The 22,612-nt window shown below is 32.7% G+C and overlaps 1 protein-coding gene and 1 pseudogene across 1 annotated transcript; both read left to right on the plus strand.

Moving 5' to 3' along the window:
* Positions 1-220: 220 nt before the first annotated feature.
* LOC112011580 (protein DOWNY MILDEW RESISTANCE 6-like) lies at positions 221-2,478 on the plus strand (annotated as a pseudogene).
* Positions 2,479-16,427: 13,949 nt separating this feature from the next.
* LOC112011540 (protein DOWNY MILDEW RESISTANCE 6) lies at positions 16,428-20,382 on the plus strand. The gene is made up of 3 exons (XM_024043912.2): positions 16,428-16,980; positions 19,482-19,809; positions 20,067-20,382. Exons 1-3 carry the CDS (start codon positions 16,520-16,522, stop codon positions 20,313-20,315), a joined length of 1,038 nt encoding a protein of 345 aa, XP_023899680.1. The 5' UTR covers positions 16,428-16,519; the 3' UTR covers positions 20,316-20,382.
* Positions 20,383-22,612: the final 2,230 nt, after the last annotated feature.

The raw sequence follows: 22,612 nt of genomic DNA on the forward strand, positions 1-22,612 counted from the left end.
GGAAGATGTGTAATTGTTTAAAAAATAATAATGAATAAAGAATGAATGAAAAAATAATATTTAAATGAGATAGAAAATGGGATAGAGAATCTGTTGGAAAGTGTATTTGAAAAAATGGATATTTAAAAAATAAAAATCACTGTTCATTTTCTAAATAGTATAAAAATTTAGAAAATCTGCTGGAGATAGTATTAGGGACTAATAGCTGAAAACACATTCAATTCTGTGAGTTTTCAGCCACAACTACAAGTCTACTCATCCGTACAACTACCCCCCTCCCCCCATACTACTTCACCAACCCACCATAACATCACCAGCAGCTAGATCACCGGCAAGTCGGCAACCCTTTCATATCAACCCTTTCATATCAACTCTTTGACTCATCTTTTATGGAGAAAAAATCCTTTCAAATGGCTAATTCCATCAAACCTATTTCCCTTACACCAAACTTCATTGTCCCAGAAGACAAAAGGCCACAACTTGCACATATATCCCCCCTGGCCTCCATTCCCATCATTGACTTGAATGATCATGTCACTTCCTCATTACTTCAGAAAATATCACAAGCTTGTGAAGAGTACGGATTCTTTCAAGTCATCAATCATGGAGTCCCCGAAGAATTATGTGAAAAAGTGATGACTGCTGTTACCCAGTTCTTCGAATTGCGTCCTGAAGAAAGAGCTGAGTTTTTCACTGAAGATCTTACCAAACAAGACTCTTCAACTACTACCTTAAGTCTGAAGGCCAAGAGAAAGTCACAATGTGGAGTGAACTCTTCTCTCATCCTTGGCATCCAGTCGACAATTTCACTCATCTCTTGCCCCAAAATCCACCTCTATACCGGTATTTCTTCTCAACTTTAGCACCTAAACATTGTACTTTCAATAACATAAAATCGAGCAAGAATAATGCGAGGTAAGGCGGGTCTAGTGGTACGGACAATTTTTGTCATCCCTATTTTAATGATTATATATATATATATATACACCAATTATAACATATCCTATCCTTTCAATAATTATGAAAAAAAAAATTGTATGTAATTAAATTGATTGGGAAATGTTTGGGTATCGTTTATTTCATTTAAATTGAAAAATTATTACAGGAAATACTTTGTAAAATTTAGTTGAGTAGGGTCATAAATAGTGTTAAAAAGTACAGTAGCTTATGAATAATTGCAAAAATAAACTAAATAGTGAAATAATAAGTTGAATAGCAAAAATAAGCTCAATTACTATTCAATTTAATCTTTCTACTTTTTATAGATCTCGTTACACTTTTTAATATTATTCATGAGTTACATGGTACTATTTTAACTAATTTTTACTTTTATCTACTGTATTTTTAGTAAAAAGTTTTCAATTTTAACAAAATAAGCAAATCCTAAAGAAATCTGAAAAATTGAATATTTTGAGTGGTAACACTTTTATTTATTTTTTTCCTTATTTGTTTAGTGTGGCCTTTGCTGAATATGCAAAGGAGATTGGGGGCTTCATGAATAGGCTTTTGAGCCTGATTTCTCAAGGGCTTGGGCTGGACAAAGATTGTCTGCGGAAAAGGATGGGTGATATTCCTAGACTGAGAGCACAAGCTAATTTTTATCCACCATGTCCGGACCCTGAGCTGACCTTGGGCTTGGCTGTTCATACTGATCTAAATGCACTCACAGTGCTCCAGCAATCCGCCGGAGTGACTGGCCTCCAAGTGATCAAAGATGGGAAATGGGTAGCCGTTGACCCTATTCCAAATGCATTTGTCATCAATCTGGGTGATCAGATTCAGGTAATTCTGAATCTTTCTTCTTTTATAGAGACTATTATAATGTATTGGTAACAATGTAATCACCAGTTTACCATTTTCCTTAGATTATTATATATCTCTTCCATTTCTTACAAGTGCTGCGAGTTTTTATGCTATTGGATCAGCAATTTTATGTTATTCATGAATGTGATACCATACAGCTATATGATATAGGAATATATATATATATATATATAGACTTTAGCAGTGCCAAATACCTTGATTTTGTTCATTCTATCTAGGTATTGAGTAATGGAAGGTTTAAGAGCGTGCACCACAGGGCTGTAACCAACAAAACGCATCCACGAGTATCATTGGCAATGTTTTATGGACCAAATACGGAAGATGTGATTGGTCCAATTGAGGACTTGATTGATGATGAACATCCTGCAGTCTATCGTAGCTATCGTTATGCAGAGTTCCTTGAAAAATTCTACAGCCAAGAAGGAACCAGGCGAATGGTAAAGGAACTTTTCGAGTTGCCAAAATAAGAAGCAATTTGCATTGTTGTTTGGTTATTAACTATTGAAATTAATTAGATCTTTATATTCTGTTCTATGTCTACCTTTCCACTTAGTTGAAACTCAATCTTGAGTTTTCATATGGAAATTGAAATCGTCCACTCCTATGGAAGGGTACTATACATACTTTAATAAATTGATTTGATCTTCAAAAATCGATTTGCAGAATCAATAAATAAATTATTGAAGACAAAAGTGAAAATTTTCATGGGGTAGCCTCAAGATATTAACAAAAGGTTTCAAATCCAAAATTTTATTGATATAATGAGGTTAGGTACCACTAAGCCAACCTCTTAACATTAAAAAAATCAATCAGTTTTGATGTACGTGTTGTCTTGTCGATAGGATCCTAAGACTTGAGGTTTATGGCTCACCGCCACATTGGACTTCAGTTGAATCTCTCATAAATTCTCAATAATTTTAACCTTTCCAAACTCACTAATTTCCTTGTTCAGCGCCATATTTTCCCTTTATCCAAGAATTTGTTCAACAGTACTATATCCGTTCATTGGTTTGACTCGTAACTTTACTTCAACTTAGGCTTCTTCAATTTCTAACTCTTCAAGATTTTTATCTTCCAATTTCTCAATGATTAAAGTCTAATAATCTTTCAAACTTAGAATTTCCCAAGATTTGCATATATATAATAATTATATGAAAAAGAATGCTTAACGATATATAGAAAATAAAAATAAAAATATGTTTAATAATTAATTAATAAACGTATCTCATAGCACCTATGTCTTACTGTTTTTAAAATTGTCGTGTCGTCGCACCATACCCACACCTGCACCTGAACCCTAATCCTCACCCGTGGGCTATCCACTGGAACTTGTACTAGACCAACCCGATGCAACTGTCCAATCCGTACCTGAAAACCAGCTGACCTGACACTGGTGATGATCGATGATGAGTCTCAGCCTCCAGCAACTAAGACTAGTGGGATGGTTGACAAGTCTACTCTTCAAAATACGATTCAAATTGATCCAACAGGCCTATATATCGAAAACACACTGATTTTTGCAAGTATAAGGAATTTCCGATCATTTATTGCTAGATATGTTGAGATCCAGTGAGATCTTGACAAATTCGTTGAGATTCGTCTAGATGTCGTCGAGATCTTTTCGAGATCCAGCGATTTCTTTTAGAAATCTCACTAGATGCAGCCATGTGTCGGCTAGGTCTGCAGATTTCGAATAGTTTTGACATGTTTCAGTTATTTTCTTCTACCTCGAGTCCAGCCGACACCAACTGATATCCGACTCACTCGAACTGACTTATCTTACTGGTCAGCAACGAGTCTAGATTTTGAAGACCCGAAGTGGTCGGGTTGGTTCCGAGTTGGGTACAAACCCGACCCGAACCGACATGTGGACAAGCCTACTCACCCATGCTTCCTAGTAGATAGGTCCTCTCCTTTCCACAAAAGTGGTTATTTAGTTGGGTTGGGTGTGGATGCGGGTTTCTGTAGATTGGGCTCGTCTAGAATTCAATAATTTTCTATTGTGTGTGTTAAAGCATAGTGTAATTATTTTAAAGCAATATTTCTGTTTGCCCTATCAGTTTATCACCTATTCTAAACTGGTGCAATTTTATCTATAAATAGGGTCCTTCATTTCATTCTATTCACTTTTCCATTATCAATTTCGAGCATAAGCAGATATCCAAGAGTCTAATAGCTCGACCAGGAGGTTTCAAGAATTTCAGAGCATCGCTAGGGGGGATGAAATTTATGTTAAGTACATAGTGTCAAATCCTAGTCTTAGCCATATTCGAGTTAATCATTTTGTATTAATCTAGTCTATGAGTTTTATTTATTTACACAGTTTATAAATAGTTGTTCTTATGTTTTTTTTTTTTACATATTCACAAATAGTAAATATCAATGCATTATACTTAACAAATTAACGATATGAGAGGATAGAACCATATATACCATGATATATTACAAATTTTCATTGCCTGGCAATGTCTTATTTATCTAATATGGATGAGGGGATTGATGAGATACATCCTCCAATTTTTCGTAACTATCATTGTGTAGAGTTTCTTGAAGAGTTCCACAAGCAAGAATGAACTAGACAAATTGTGAAGGAATTCTGAGGAGTTGGTCTAGTAGTTTCCACTTTCCAAGGTCTCTTGAGATTTCTAAGGTCTACAATTCAAAATTCTTAATTTGTATCTTGGAAGTATTGTTAAGAGATTCCTTCATGTAATATCTTTCTATATGTGGGACAAGTAATTATATATCTTTGAGGAAATAGTCAGGTGTGTAAAGAGCTATGATTCTATGAATACCCATGTTAGAAAAAAAAAAAAAGAAAAAAAAAAAAAAGGACAATTGGTGAAGGAAATTTTCAAAGTAGTGAAATAGGAAGCACCATGCATTGTTGTCTGGTTATTGTCTTCCAGATATATGAACCTTCTATTATTATTATTATTATTATTATTATTTTATCTTTTTTATTTATAAAATTGCCTTTTTGCATTATCATAAGCATTTCTTCCTTGTTTTAGTGCAAAGTTTACTTCACAATATATGTTTTTTGATGAACACTTCACAATATATGTTGGTGTAATGAAAGTGAGCTTGTTTCAATTGAAGTCTAAACTTTGACAGAAATTAATTTGCAAATAGCATCTAAACTTTTGTTGGCTTGAATAAATATTTAAAATTAGTTTCAAGAGTGTTGTAGGCTTATAGCTCAATCCGTACTTTTGTATATTTGAAACGGAGATGTTCATAATTTAAATTTTAATTGTCCTCCCCTAACTATATATAAAAATAACATGTTGGTAGTTTTCCCAGTGAATAAGCATGATCCCTCCAAACAGTTATATTTGTTCACATAGTAGAACCTTTTCAAGAGGGTGTCACAGTATCAGTACTCACTTTTCAATGAGTGTCCATAAATAGACCCCGAGGTCTTTAAGTCATTTCATTCTTGTCGCTTTGGAGGTTAGAGACACTCCACCTCAGTGAGACTTTTATCCTCACTGGGACCAACAAAAAAAGTGGGACAAGCTTGGCATACTTATGTAATCAATAATCTAAAAAGATGGGAGGCAAAATTAACGTTGGAACCAGGGAAAGAAGGCATTTCGTATCCAATGATATCATGTTAACGGTATTAAAATTTAATAAATATAAAATATGATAGCAAAAATTAACTAAGTCACTAATAACTGAAAGATATATGTTAATGGGTACTTATTTTTGCATATATTGTTAGAGGTATATTAAACATATTAGTTCAATGTAATAGGCTTAGGCTCAGTCCTATTTGTACTAGTAGTTTAGGGTTTAGTCTCCTATATATACTTACTAGTCGAAAACCCGTGCGATGCACGGGCAAACTATTGATAACTTCCCTAATTTATATACCAAACCAATAAAATCTATCACTTGCAAAGTAATAAAATCTATCACATGTATTGAGATATTGTGATAGCCAAGAGCTTGAGATTTGATAATAGTTACAATTTAAGAGGAAAAAAAATACTAATACCAATAATGATAAGTCCAAATCCAATATAATTTGATATTTTTTTTCTATCACTAATAATTTGTTATACCTAAAATTTATGCTAAAGATGACATTAATAATTATTCTCAATACATGAAAATCATATGTAATAGGAACAATATATATAAAAAATAAAGAAATTGTTAACAAACTTGGAGTAGTAGTAATTAAATTTGTAGTTGTTTATCTAAAAAAAAGAGTAGGACTTGCAAAGTAAGTATTTTTAAGTTATTAATATATAAAGGAAATAATGTAGACAATCCAGTATGAGTCAACGTATTTTATAATTTTTTTAAAAAAAGTCTAAACAATTGAAGAGACGTGAAGGTGGGAAAGTAGTTCGTAAAAAAAGTTTTAAATTCCTTGTGCATTTCAATTTGTGAACCTATTTTCACTTTCCTCTCTTTTTTTCTTTATTATTATTATTATTATTATTATATCAACTTACTGGCTACAGCTGCAACCTATAATGGATGTCAAGAGGGCTGTGAATGTAAGGACAAAGATTCAGTGCACAAAGTATACGATTACCAATTCAAATAAACAAATCCAAAGAAAATTTAGAAAATATAAATAACAGACCATGGGCTAAAGCAATACAAGTCCACAGTAAAGCAATAACCAACTAATGAAATGTGAGAAAAGCAAGTAACCAGTACACACGTGGGGCTGTTGGGAGAAAGCAAGTAACCAGTGAAGTGCCAAAAATATGAGAAAAGAACAGGTGGACAATCATGCATTTATCAGATAAAAGGAATACAACAGGTGGACAGCATGCATCCTTCAAATAAAACCAGTACACACGTTGACAATCAGTAACACTACCAAAAACATGAGAAAACAACAGTTGTATAATCATGCATCCATTAGATAAAACCAATACATGTTGAAGAAAAAAACTCCCAAATTTTCAGAATATTTAACACCTCATTCGTCACCTATTTTGTAAGGTTAGCTATCTATTCTCAACAGGAAATAGAACACCATAATGGTGATTAATTTATTGTAGGAAAAGTTTAAATAATTTGTAACATAAGCTTCAACAGGTTAAAGGACTCTTTGTTTCCTCTTCCTCTTTTGTCGGTCTACAATAGGTGTGAGTTGTACATCATTTGTAGGATTAGCATGTTCTTCACTTGGTAAGTTGTTGACAGAATCATTAGTAGCATCACTCATATAATACTGTCAAAAGAATATAGTGTAAATTGTATTATGATATGAATAAGTAACATTAAAAATATCTAATTTTTTATTTAAATTTTATATAAAAGTACTCAAATTTTTTTCATTTGTAACTTTTATTTTAAAATTTATAAGCCATGTTCACCCAAATCCATTCATGTTCATTTGATCTGCTTAGGAACAACCATTTGCTTTAGAAACAAAGTTCTACCAAGCACCTATCTAAATTTGAATGCTTGAAAATTGAAACTAACGCTGACAAACTTATTATAAAAAAATTTGAAAAGAACAACAATTCATCCTTTCATTATTTCTATATCAAACGAAAATCTAGCCAATGAAAAAAAATTTACTGATTAAGTACATTGGCTATCTATGCAAGATGCACAAAAAGTAGTCAATGACCAGTAGCAACTTAAACGAAGATGCACAAACTATAAAGTGGCTACAAACTAATGCAAGAGTAACTAAAGCATTTTGTCAAGCACATGGTGTGCACAAAATTTGAATGTCTTAGTTATTAACATTTGTTATTATAAAAAAAATTTAAAAATAGAAATACATAACCTATTGACAAACTGAACAGTTCTTGTAATGCAACAAATAACACAACAAACAGGTAGAACAAACAAATTGAGTAAAGTTGTATAAATCAAAACAGACAATGGAAAAAAAATATATTTCTATCAAATTAGTGGAAGGTTACCGTAGTGATTTTGCTGGGTTGCTCTGTTTTTTCTCCACAACCTTTGCTGGCTTTCTTCTCGCAGAAGGAACAAAGAAAACACAAAACACAAAACGAAAAGTCATCAATGCGGGTTTGAAAGATTTAGACCAACTAATGCAAGAATAAGCAAGACCAACTAATGTTTGTGAAGAAAAAGAAATACCAATAGCAGTAGCGTCAAGGGCCCTTTGATTTTTGTCCACAACCTTTGCTTTAAGTAGTTACCCACTGAAACGGTGTGGGTTTGAAAGAGTTAGACCAACTAATGCAAGAGTAAGCAAGACCAGCTAATGTTTGTGAAGAAAATAATTACCAATAGGCAATAGCAATAGCATCAAGGGGACTCTGTTTTATGTCCACAACCTTCGCTGGGTTTGTTCTCGCAGCGGGGAAAAAAAAGCGAAAACGGAAAAACGGAAAGAAGAAAAGAAAACGTAAACAGCCTATATAAGCAGTTACCCACTGAAACTAAATAAGCACGACTGAAAAGACACAATCGTTTTCGCAACGGGGAGAAAAAAAAAAAACAGAAAATGGAAAAACGGAATAAGTTACCCATTAAAAGATACAACTGTGTTTGTTCAATGTTTTTAAAAGGAAATGTGCCGTACGTTTGGTTAAAAGGAAATGTGTTGTACATTTGGCTAAACGAAGAGACATCATGTTTCGGTGTTCTTTAATAAATGTGTCACTCATTTGTGTAGCCATGTGGTGCAATGAGGCGCAGTCAACAAAAAGTTAGACGTTTCAGCTATTAGTTATTATATAAATGTTAGGGTTCATTGTAACACAAGTTATTGTACTACACTCTTATACAGTAAAGATGTAACCTTTAAGAGATTCTTTTGTGGATGTAGGTCGACAAGGCTGAACCACGTAACCCTCGTGTTTTTGGTGTTCCTATTCTATGCTTCTCCTTCCACATCCACTCTAACATATACAACATGGTATAACACATCACATTAATAATATATATTTAACATGGTATTAGAGCCATGGTTCGTTCTAGCATCAAACAAAACATCTCTAGCAAGCAAAGAAGATTATCATGTGCCTACCACCATCTAAAGACACACATGCTTGCTTGCTGGATCTAGACTCCACGGCATCTCGCAACCACCATGGCTCTATGCTGAGTCAAAATCCAACAACCAAGCAAGCTGTGACTTAACTTATCGAATTTGCGCAAATCCAGGTTTCGTCTAATGAAACCAACACCACAGACGTGCTACACGACCTCTCGCGAGAAAAACCTAGAAGTCCGGCAACCATAGAAAGTCGCACACGCCTCCATGTGCGGAGGGAGTCCTCGACTCATTCTCCCATGCTTCGCCATGATTTCTTTATGTGCACTTCATCCATCGGCCACACGTGCCGATGTATAGGCCTTGTGGTTTGCCGATCTTTGACGCATATAAATTTGGTCCTCATCCGAGACTGCATGCACCTTCTAGATTCTTGTCATCAACCCCACGCATTTGTAATAGAAGCACGCGCCATCCACGCGTTGAAGAACCCCTATTGACGTCATCGAATGACGTCATCACTCCACGTTAGTAGCCACACAAGCAAAAAGCCACGCCAGCCCTAAACACGTCATCAGCCATGTCAGCTATACACGTCAGCAATGTTGCCTCGTCAGCACCATGTCACCTAGCTGACCGTTGACTCGGACCACCCGAATCTGACCTGTGAGCTCTGACCGTTGACTTTGACCAAGATCCGTTTACTTTCATTGACTTTGACTTTTGTGTTGACTTTTGACCAGGATCCGTGAGCTATAAAAAGAAGACCTTACTACCACGTTGGAATAATGCTGGGTGAAAATCCATTGTCTCAATCGTGGTAATGCCAAGGGAATTTGATTCGATCTGAATACTGCCTTAGTGAAGTACTGCTATTTTGAATATTTTTACATGGGACGAACAAAATCACCAATGGGACTAGGACTAAAGCACCAGGGAAATATGGAACGAACAAAAATATTGTCCTTAGTCATCATTATAATATATCAATTTCACTTTTTTTTTTTTTTTTTTTTTGTTATATGAATATTTTTCTTTTTCTCCTAGGTATCTCAAAAACACTTTTTCTAGTAATGTATAAGGCATTCTTGATCAACTCTTTGCTTCAACTAGAGCTCATCTCATATCATTACATGGAGATGGCGCCCTATCAATCAGCCAATAACACACCTCTGACCTTTTCTCCAATTACAAAAAGGATCACTTTTAAGTCAATAAACAGATTTGACCTCGATTTGATAAAAAAAAAAATCATACCAGAATTATATTAAAAGATTGTTCAGAGGCTTAATTAAGAGTTAAAACAAGTGAGATATTAGCATATTGAATAAATATTAAAAAATTGCTTAACACTTTGCCATATTTGCTAAGTTTTAATTATTGGTGTTAGGTTCTAAAGATTTATGATTAAATGTTTAGAATTATATTTTGTATATGTCGGCAAACTGAGAACAAAACATGTCTAGTTTATGTGTTAGACATTGCTCAAAGATGTATGTTTCAAACTTCATGTTCAAGCTGATTGCAGAAAAGAAGAGTTAGAATCTGTCAAGCTCGATCGATTGAAAATTAGGTTCGACCGATCAAGTATCGCAGAAATTAGATTCTGCAAAAATTTTAAACAAGGCCCAAGCACGTGAAAATGTTTAGGGTTTCAATCCAACTTGTCTACATATAAAATGGAAACCCTAGCTACGTTCTGGAGACTTTTGGAAGACTTGTGTATTACTCCTTGTGAGATTTGAGAAGTGTTGTACCTTTTAACTACACAAGCGTCTATTAGAGCAAGTTCTATGACAAGCATTAGTAGAACCTAGTTGCTGCTATAAAGATCAACAACTGAAGGTGATCTGAAACCTTTGAGTGGAATCTTAAAGTCGCAAGCATGGGTGCTTATGTTGCAGTAAGTCCAAGAAGAGAAGGAGTTCGTGAATTCGAAGCTTGCACGTGGTCGTGTCAGTAAGTTACTACTTGAGATAAATCTGATTGTAAAAACTTCAATTCTCTTATAGTGGATTTGTTTTACCTTGAAGATAGTTAAGTCAAATTCTCCTCAAGTTTTTACCTTGAAATGATTCATTTCATCGGTTTTCCTAGAACATCATATCGTGGTGTTATTTACTTTTCCGCTGTTATGTATGATATGATTTATTATTATTTAACCTAAATCTAAATAATTAACCTAAGTAATCACTTGACTAATATATTAGGTTAAACAATTTGGTTTAAGGGGTTTAAACAAACAAACAAATGGTATCAGAGTAGGTTTGCTCTTGTTGTTAGGTTTCTATACCTAGAGTTGATCATTGATCCCTGCTATCATGGAACATAGTTACTTTCTAACTATCCCTCCTCACTTTGATGAGAATAACTATGCTTATTGGAAGGTTAGGATGAAATCCTTTTTGAAATCTATTGATGAGAGAGTATGACTTTCTGTTGAAAACGGTTGGGAAAGACCAACCATTACTATTAGAGAATGGACAACTGACCAGAAAGAAGCAGCAAGTTTTAACAGTAAGGCTATGAATGCAATATTCAATGTTGTCTCTATGGAAGAATTTAAGAGGATCTCAAATGTGGAGATTGCTCACACTACATGGAACATCTTGCAAACAAAGCATGAAGGCACTAAGGCAGTAAAAATTAATAAACTGCAACAGTTGACATCTAGATTTAAAAGCATTAGAATGTCTGATGATGAGTTTTTTGATGAATTCTATGATAAATTGAATGATATTGTCAATTATTCTTTTAATTTGGGTGAAGTTTATGATCAACCTAAACTTGTTAGGAAAATTCTTAGATCATTAATTGAGAACTTTAGACCAAAAGTGACTGCTATAACTAAAAGTAAAAATGTAGACTCCATTCCTATAGATGAACTTGTAGGATCTTTTCAGTCCTATGAATCTGACTTACCAAACACTAACAAATCCAAATCTATGGCTTTAAAATCTGTTGATGAGTGTGGATTTGATGATGAACTCTCATCTACTGAGATTGCCTATCTTGCCAATAACTTTAGAAATTTTCTAAGAAATAATAATAGAAGGGCAAGAAATAGAAAAAATGTTGACCTTGAGAATGTGAAGAAGAATGACACAACTAAAAATAACAATACTGAAAAATCAAAAGATAAAGTTGTTCAATCTTCTAACAATTCTTTAGAACAACAGTGTTTTGGTTGTCAGGGGTATGGTCATCTATAATCTGAATGTCCCACATTTTTGAGATCTAAAGGAAAACCTATGGCTGTCACTCTAAGTGATGATGAAGTTTCTGATTATGAGTCTGAAAGTAATCAAGAAGGAAACTTTATGGCTTTTACTGCTATTGCTGTAATAAGTGAAATTGAGACTGCTGATGAGAACCCTTCTTATGGGAAACTCTTTAAGAATGCTGACTTGCAAGAGGCTTATAACAAGCTTTGCAAGATTGTAGCAAAAGATGCCATGTGTGTTGATCTAGGGCTGAAAAAGAAAAACACCGTTGAACAAGAGAAGAAAAATTTGTTGTTGAAATTGTTTATTGCCAATGAACTCTTAAATTCTGTTAAGATTGAGAACATGTCTTTGATTGAAAAAGTTAAAAGTTTAGAATTTGAATTATCTGTTGCTAGAGAACAACTAGATAGGTCTTCTACTTCTAAATTAGATGATATGCTAAATGTTCAAAAAACTGTTTTTGATAAGACAGGATTAGGGTTTTTGAGAGTGGCTCTACTTCTGTTGTTTGACCTCCTAAGTTTGTACCTACTACATCTACTTTTATTGTTCATCCTTCTTTATCTGAAGTTAAGGTACCTAAGGAATAAGTTCTAGCTTATAGAAGAACTAGGATAGATCTAAGTGAGTCAAAACCTAAGAATCCCAATCAATTTGGAAGTAAGAAACAACACAAACCTCAGTGGTTTTGTCATTTCTGTGGTGGAGTTAGGCATACACGGCCAAATTGCTTTAAACGGCAAGCTTCAAAGTAAGCATCCAAACAAAAAGTGTCTGTGTCAAAAGCTCAAGATCCTATGAAACTTATTCATGAATTGGTAAAGGTTCTTAACCTTTATGCCAATACTGGAGCTAAGATTAAGGCTAATTCAAATAGAAATCCCAACTCTAAGTTTGCATCTAAAAGAGTGTGGATGCAAAAGACTTAGTCTTAGTGAGCTGTCTGACATGGTTCTAGTGCTAATGCTTTCAATCGCTCATGACCAAAAATGTTTTTCATTAGGGTTTGCATTTGCATTACATTAATACATCTCATTCTAGGTTTGCTTTTGATGTTTTTCAGTTTTTATTTTAATAAGAAAATTAAAAAAAATAGAAAACAAAAAAAAAATATATATATATATATATATATATTTGTATTATACATCTTCAAGATGTGTAATTGAGATTGGTCTATGAAATTTGCATTTCATGACTATGTACCTTATTTAGCTTTAATGAGCTTTATTTTTCTACACTTTGCTAATTTGTGCTATGTAGTGCTTAAATTGTGTGAGTTGTTTATGGTTTTTAAACACATGCACTTGGTTTTGAAGTCACGTTCTTTTGATTGTAAGGACAAAAAAAATCCTAGGAGAAAGACATAAATAACCATCTCACATTGTTACTCGCCAATCATGAACACTTGTGTGCAAATGATAAAAGCTGTGCTTGGTAAGGTGTAGCACTTGCAAAAAAAGATATGCTACACAACAATATATTTTAGGTGTTGCTATCAAAATAAATAAAAGAAGAAAAAAAAAAAAAAAAAAAAAAAAAAAAAAAAAAGGAAAGAAAAACATGCTTCAAAAGAAAAAGAAAAGCAAATGAGTTAATAATTAAAAAAAAAAAAAAAATTGCATGGTTGCAGGGTTTTTTAGGAGATGTGAGAGTTATATGATGTAATTTTTTAGGTGATAGTCACTCTCAAACTTATGTGATTGATAATGTTGAAATTGTGTTTATTTTCCATCTACATATCACCTTTTTTAGTATCTCATACCCCTACTAGTTGCACACGCCACAAGCAAATCTTTTTAAAACTCTATACATGTGATTGTGTGTTAATTTTTGTGACCATCCAAGATTTAACTTCTTGATATGTTTAATACCTTTTGGGGGGTGTGAGGTAAGAAGTGTGTGATGGAATGTGTTTTGGCTTAATAAAGAAAGTTTTGTTGAAGGGAAAGTTTTTTTTTTAATTTATTTATTTTTATTTTATTTTGTATATATTTTATATTTTTATTATTATTTTTTTAACCATTGGAGTCATAAACATGCATCTCATATCATAAAAATTTGATTTCCAAATGATTTTGCAAAAAATTTCCAAGTTTTTCAAAATTTTTTGATTCTTTAGGATTCGATTGATCGAACTTGTCTTTTGACCGATCGAAAAGAAAAAGAAAAAAACACAGTTTTAAGGCTTAAACTCTCAGGTTGTCTTAATTCCTCTTTGAGCTTCTCTATTAAACTTCGATATTCTCTATTAAACTTTGATAGCAGCATCTGTCGAGCTTTTGTCAAGACTTAATGAAATAGCTTTTTTTCACTTGTTTCTTATATCAATCTTCATGTCTTTAAATATACTACCTGATATGTTTGAACAACATACTTCTTGATATATCAAACCCAACTTAGATCTACCAAAATACAAATAAAATGCATTTTGTCAAAGGATTAGCCAATTACATATGAAATATAACCCTAATAGTTATTGTGACCAATATACTGTTCTCATCTGAACCCACCACTAAAATCACTTTATCATTTACTAATAAATAATAATTACTCACCACATTTGTAAAAAAGTTTGCATTTCTAGTATTTTTCATTAAAATAAATTAAAAGCATTTTATTTTTATAGGGATGCTTAAAGAAGTCTATTTGACATTTGTACCGCATTGCTATTTGAATATTTTTTGTGAACATGTGCCTCTTATCTCTCATAATTGTTTGCACATGAATTTATATATAATGAATTATTAATGAGACCAAAAAGGTATCTTGGTTCGATAATAAAAAAACTATTATCAGGAGTAGAAGCAATAGATTGAATCTCTAAAAAAAAAGGAAAAAAGAAAAAAGAAAAAAAGAGAGAGTAGGGGGTGTTTGGTAGAGTAGTTTGAAAATTGTTGTTTATTGTTTTTTGAAATACGTGTGGGTGAAAAAGTGTGTTGAAATGCGTAAAATACTGTTTAAAAACTAAAAAATGTTGTTTAAAATGCACAACCAAACAGGGCCTAATATTCACATATTACTAATGTGTTATCTATAAACTCTTGACGCGTTAAGACGAGCTTCTAAAACATGGGCCCAAACTAGGTGCAGGGCCACATGACTTTCCATAAATAGCACTAGAAATTAAATTTTCCTTTTTTATGTGTTTAGTCACAATAATGAAAATCCTTCCAAGAGTATTTTGCGTCATATCAGTCCCATATGAATGGATAATCATTAAAATTTCAACTGGACACGGAAGTGGGGTTAACAATATAGAGATTGGTATAGTGTCGGCGCTGGATGTGGTGGGCATTGGCTAACGTGCGTGGACACATATCTATATTTTTACCTAATATTTAAAAACAAAAATAAAATCAGGATTTATACAAGCGTGTCTCTTGTAATAAGAGATTTGAAAAGAGATAGATAGATTCACAAAAGGAAAAAAAATTTGAATAAAAAAAAAATAATATCTTCCGGAGGAAACTTATTCAATCAAAACAATTCTTTTAAATGCATTGATGTATCGTGCTTCAATTAAATACCATTACATTTGGGTTATTATATTATTATTATTATAGTAAGAAAAAAAAATAATTCAAGATCATATGTATTTCAATATGCATGAAGAATAAATTATGAATAAAAAAAGTACATTTGTTAGAATTTCTCAATCACTTTGTGCGATTAGGATTCTTCCTAGTTCCTAGAGACAACTTTTCAATTGTTTTTATTCTTGATTTTCTCTGTATTCCTTACCCTTTCCTTACGTAAGAAAGCGATCTAAAAAGAAAAGAAGGAAGAAGAAAGAGTTCAATTGAGAAAGAATGAAAACCATGGAAAAGGTAGAATGATGAAAAATAAATAAATAAATAAAGAACAAGGGTAGCCAGTTACTTGTTAGGCCTCATTGTTTTATTCTTTGGTGGCACTTATCAATTAATTTAGCTATTATGTATTTACCTTTTAATCCAATGACAAGTTGACAACCTTACACCACGCAATTCTAATCAAGGAAATTTCACCATATTATATTAAGAATTAAAAACAAACGTGAAATTTGTTGTCATTGAACTTTTTTTTCTTCCTCTGTGATCATTTATATCAAAGTTGTTAAAAAATTTAATTTTTAGCTGGTTAAAAAATTATTTTATCTATTTTAATACCTTATTTTACAATACATCTAAGATCAAATACTATATTTATTTTACAACTTCATGATCATTTAAATATTTTTTTTTTATTTATAAAATTCTTTCTTTACCATTTAAGTCTCTCTATCTCACTTGCATTTAAATAATGTCTTTTTATGTTTACCATCTAACTAGGTTTCAAAATTTTTGACTTTTTAACACTTTTGATGTAGTGGGGTTTTTATTATTTTTGGTGCTAAAATAACATTTTAAATATTTTAAGTTTATCTTTCAGGTTCAGTCAGAACCACCTGCCATGCCAACCCCTTTTTGTTTTCACCAAACCCCGCCATACCAACCCTTTAATATATATTAAAGTCTTTGACTCATCTTTTATGGAGATCAAGAACTCCTTTCAAATGGCTAATTCCATCAAACCTCTTTCTCTAACACCAAACTTCATCCTCCCAGAGGACAAAAGGCCGCAACTTGCACAGATATCCCCTTTGGCCTCCATTCCCATCATTGACTTGAATGATCATGTCACTTCCTCATTACTTCAGAAAATATCACAAGCTTGTGAAGAGTACGGGTTCTTTCAAGTCATCAACCATGGTGTCTCTGAAGAATTATGTGAAATAGTGATGACTGCTGTTACCCAGTTCTTCGAATTGTCTCCTAAAGAAAGAGCAGAGTTTTTCACTGAAGATATTACCAAGCAAGTAAGGCTTTTCAACTATTACCTTAAGTCTGAAGGCCAAGAAAAAGTCACTATGTGGAGTGAAATGTTCTCTCATCCTTGGAATCCAGTAGACGATTTCTCTCATCTCTTGCCCCAAAATCCCCCTCAATATCGGTATTTATTCTCAATTTTAGTGCTGTTTGGTAGAGTATTTCAAACAACAGTTTTCAGTATTTAAACAACATTATGCATATTTTTACATTTTTTTTTTCACATATATTTTCAAAAAAATATAACTAACGTTACTAGATCAACATTACCAAACATTCCTTAGCTTCTAGACATCGTATTCTCATTTTTTTCCCGAAAAGTTTTAAAAGCAATAATTGAAGATTAAGTAATTTTACTTAATTGACCATATTCTTTAAATCTTTTTAAGATTTAATAAGGTATGTGTGAGGGTATTTTGGGATAGCAGAAAAGTTTATTTTCAAACTGAAGAATCTTGCAATATATATATATATATATCATATAAGAAAATTTGATTTGGCTAGTTTTATACTATTAAAGAGAAATATTTTATTTTATCAAATGGTGTAGAATTATCCTTTAAATTATATTAATCACTATTAATATCTTAAAAATTGTAAATTAACACCTTTTTGAAATAAATTAAATATTAAGCATTAGAGTATAATAATAGTTTTAAAAAGATAAAAAGTATATAGGATCACATAAAAGATTCGCCACTACAAAAAGGATAATGATTGTGATAATATCAACTATGGAATCGATCATTTATTTCATAGCTATCACCAAGAAAAGAAGCATCTAATTCCTTTGCTTTGTGACAGCCACTAAGCAATGGGATCTAGCCCTCAATGTGAATGTGTGGTAAGTCTACGTCTATTCTTGATTACATGAATAAACTCATTTGGTGAAACATGAATTTGGCTAACGCAAATGAGCATTGGATTACTCACAAAAACAGGTGGTTCTTGAACAATTCCCTTTAATGGATTGTCACAAGCAGTAGATCCAAATCTAACTTGTAGTGCTTGAACAAAGGCATCCCAACTAACAAATAACCCAATATCTTTTGCATCTTCAAACCACACTAATGCTTCCCCATCCATGTTAAAATAGGCCATTGGAAGCCTTTTATGGTCTGGGGTCTTGTAATAGTTGAAATATTGGTTTGCTTTATAAACCTAAGCGGCATGTTCTTCACCCTTGAACCTAGGAAAATCAACCTTAATTGATTTTGGAAAAGTTATTACTAGAGCATTGCTTGATATATGATTCTCATTGGAACAAGGTGTTTGGGGTTGTTGTCTTCTTGTTTCTGCATCAGATAATTTCTTCAAAATGATACTAAGTTGTTTCTAAACTTCTTGAAAGTTGGAAATAGCTTTGTCTAGAAGTATTGTAGATTTAGTTTCAACCACGGCTTTAAGATGAACGGCTCTATTACCACTTATTAGGAACCTGGTGGTTTCTAATGGGGATGGATAGGAATTATAGGGGGATTGCTAGGAATTGTAATGAAATTAACTGAATCTGAGGTAGTCACCCTCCATAGAGGAAGAAAGAGATTAAGAGAGAGAGATGCACCAATGCACTTAAGCAATGAGTTGGTTTATTCTTCAATGATGGGAATGTGATTACAAGTAGATATTTATAGAATCATAAAACTATTTTATTGGCCCATATGACCTTATCCTAATGATCCTATTATTCCCTATGTGCATTAATAATTCCAATATGTGTTAAATGTGATTAAAATGATTGAAATTGTAATTAACTAACCAACTAACTAACTAAATGCAATATTACAACAATTATTATCTATATGCCTATAGGGATTCCTAACGCATATAGCTAAATTTTAGGAAGTAAACTTAAGGAACAACACTTAAAGTATTGTATCTAAGTTTTATCATATTAAAAGAATAAGGATAAAATGAGTACTTAATTATAAAAATTAGTAACAAAATATAAGGGGAGGGGGAGGATTGTGAAAAGCTAGTGCACCCCACCTCCTTTCCTAGCAAAAAGATAGGGCCAATTTTAGTTGTCAATTACTAACCTACTAGATGGTAAGGCTAATATGAAAACATTATTAAATATGAAGGATCCCTGCACATAAAAAGTTTGTAATGTAAATTGTTAAAATGAAAATAACCCAAACTTTAATGATATGTTGGAAGTTTTGAGAGAGGGGAGAGTAAAGGGGAGAAGAGGGAATGAGAGTAGTGGAAAAGAGAGTAGAGGGAAATGATTATCTTCCATCTTATTTGGATTTTTTTTAAATTAAGTAAGGGGGAGGGGAATAATTAGTCTTTTCATTTGTAATTTTGTTAATATGCTAAGAGTATATTTGATAATTTATTTGGTTAAGCATTTTTATGCTTTACTCTCCTCTAACTCTCTCCAATTTGGGAGAATTAAAAATGAAGGGTTAGAAGTAGTTCAAACCCCTTCAAATCTCTTCCCCTCATTTCTTATAAAATATCCAAACAAGATAATTAAATTACTCTCCCTCACTGTACTCTACTCTCCCTTCTTCCCCCAACATCCAAACATAGCATAAGAGCAAGTATACTTTAGTCTTACTGAAAGTTCCATATTTTGAGTGATGTTCACATTTTCATCCGTCATATTTATTGTTGTAGTGAGGCCTTCGTTGAATATGCAAAGGAGGTTGATACCTTGATGCATAGGCTTTTCCGCTTGATATCCCAAGGGCTTGGGCTGGACAAAGATTGTCTGCAGAAGAGGATGGGTGATAAGCCTAGACTAAGAGCACAAGCTAATTTTTATCCACCATGTCCAGACCCTGAGCTGACCTTAGGCTTGGCTGTTCATACTGATCTAAATGCACTCACAGTGCTCCAGCAATCCGCCGGAGTGACTGGCCTCCAAGTGATCAAAGATGGGAAATGGGTAGCCGTTGACCCTATTCCAAATGCATTTGTCATCAATCTGGGTGATCAGATTCAGGTAATTCTGAATCTTTCTTCTTTTATAGAGACTATTATAATGTATTGGTATCAAGGTAATCACCAGTTTACTATTTGCCTTAGGTTATTAAGTATCTCTTCCATTTCTTGCAAGTGTTGCAAGTTTTTATGCTAGTGGATCAACGATTTTATGTTATTCATGATGTGATACCAAACAACTATATGATATAGGAATATATATATATATATATAGACTTTTGCAGTGCCAAATACTTCGATTTTGTTCAATCTATGTAGGTATTGAGTAATGGAAGGTTTAAGAGCGTGCACCACAGGGCTGTAACCAACAAAACACATCCACGAGTATCACTGGCAATGTTTTATGGACCAAATACGGAAGATGTGATTGGTCCAATTGAGGACTTGATTGATGATGAACATCCTCCAGTCTATCGTAGATATCGTTATGCAGAGTTCCTTGAAAAATTCTACAGCCAAGAAGGAACCAGGCGAATGGTAAAGGAACTTTTCGAGTTGCCAAAATAGGAAGCAATTTGCACTGTTGTTTGGTTATTGACTATTGAAATTAATTAGATCTTTCTATTCTGTGTTCTATGTCAACCTTTCCACTTAGTTGAAACTCAATCTTGGGTTTTCATGTGGAAATTGAAATTGCCGACTCCAAAAAGGTACTATAAATACTTCAATAAATCGACTTGATCTTCAAAAATCGTTTTGCAGTATCAATAAAGGACAAAGATAAAAAAAAAAAATAAAGGACAAAGATATTGAAGACGAAAGTGAAGTTTTCTACTCCCAAAAAATCAATCAGTTTTGATGCGTTGTCAATAGGATCCTAAGACTTAAGGTTTACGTACGGCTCACCACCACATTGGATTTCAGTTGGATCTCCCATAAAACTCTCAACAATTTTCACTTTACTAGCCTCACTAATTTCCTTGTTCAGCACCATATTTTCCCCTTCATCCAAAAATTTGTTCAACAGTACTATATCTGATCTTTGGTTTAACTCGTAATTTTACTTCAACTTAGGCTTGCTCAATTTCTAACTCTTCAAATTTTTATTTTCCAATTTCTCAATGATCAAAGTCGAATATTCTTTCAACAATTGGGAGTCAAAATCCTCTTTATTATTTCCTTTATATAAGTTCGATTGCTTATGACCAATGCTTCTATAAAAATTCTATTTCATCGTAATTACAAGAAAAGGAAAAAAAATTACCATCATTTTCAATCTTGGCCACGTAGAAATTTTAGATCTACATCTTCATATTTTGAAATGCTCTATATCACTTTACCAACCTACTGCATCTCTCTTAAATTTGCTTGATACAAATTTCCCAGTGAAATCTTTAGAGAACTTTGCATAAACAAAATAATATTCAAAATTTATGATCGAGTTTATTAATTCTTCTTTGTAAAATATACCATCAAAGCATGGAATATCATTAAAATTAAGAATAGTTCAGTTGATAGGTGGGTTGCAAGCATAGTCTCTGACACGAATATCTCTATCATCTTCACAATCTCCTTTGGTTTTTAAACTTAGATTGATGAGCATGACATGAATCTCTTGGAGTACATAGTTCATCCTCTCACCTTTAGCTTTAATTGGCGCCATAAGAGTTTGCACGCAATGATCATGTCAATAGGATTGATTTCGTCATCAATTTTTGTCATAGCAGGATGCTAGCTAGTTTTGATACCAATTAACAAATAATGGAGACCCACAAAGACTAGATTTTATTTTAGCTATACTCAAATCCATAAAAGGATTCTTTAATCCAAAAGGAAGAATTTTGTAATCTTGTTAGAATGGCTTGAATTGTCAAATAAGGTGGCTTGACAATTAAACCATTTGGAAGTTGCAAGAAATTGCATGATTTTTGTAGATGAAGAAATGCAAAGAAGTTTCAAGAAATTATGCATGGATGCATAGCCACAATTATTGACTTCTTTGATAGAAGTCTTGAACATTCTACAAACCTCATCTATTGGCCGAAATTTATGACTTCTTGCATGCATGAAACATCAAGAAACGGCAAGGAAGAATGCAACTTGAACAAGTATTCATGCATTCTTTTGGTCTAGCCGAAATGTATGATTCAATTGGATGTTTCATGAAATGATAGCCACTATTGTTGACTTTCCTAATGTAGAAATCTCTAGTGTGCTCTAAAGGAGAAGATTTCGGCTGAAGGATTGCCTATAAATACAATATGTGTGGAGCAAATGAAAGATGCAAGTGTGAGCTAGGGAGATAGCAAATAACTTCTTCTGTGTGTGTGCNGTAATCCCACCACTAACTACTTCATTTATGAATTTCATAGTAATAGAAAGACAAATTAAATTCAATTCTTGAATAATCCACGTTATTTATGCTTTGATTGTAATAAAGGATTCCCTTTTAATTATGTGAAAAAATCCCATGTTAATAATTATGATTTACATATGGACAATTCCTCAATATCTTGTTGACATACATATCAATTGATTTCAGATATTTAATTAATAAATGTTATTGTTACATGCCTAAACATTACTTGCATTAACATACACTATAATATAAAAGAAATATAACTATAACAATACTAAATGAAAATATTTTCTTTTATTTATGAATGATAAAGTAGAATACGTTCCAAACTTTTAAGTACAGAAAGAACAAAATTCAAATCCCTAACTCTCTAAATAAAAATGATTTTTTTTTTTTTTTGTTGAATCATAAGTGATTTTATTAATTTATATATTTCTGGAAAGATATGCTTTAAATGCTCCTAAATCTAGTGAGATAAATATAGAAAAAAAATTAAAATATTAAA

The sequence above is a fragment of the Quercus suber genome, unplaced genomic scaffold, assembly GCF_002906115.3.
Source record: "Quercus suber isolate HL8 unplaced genomic scaffold, Cork oak 2.0 scaffold_85, whole genome shotgun sequence".
Classification (NCBI taxonomy): domain Eukaryota; kingdom Viridiplantae; phylum Streptophyta; class Magnoliopsida; order Fagales; family Fagaceae; genus Quercus; species Quercus suber.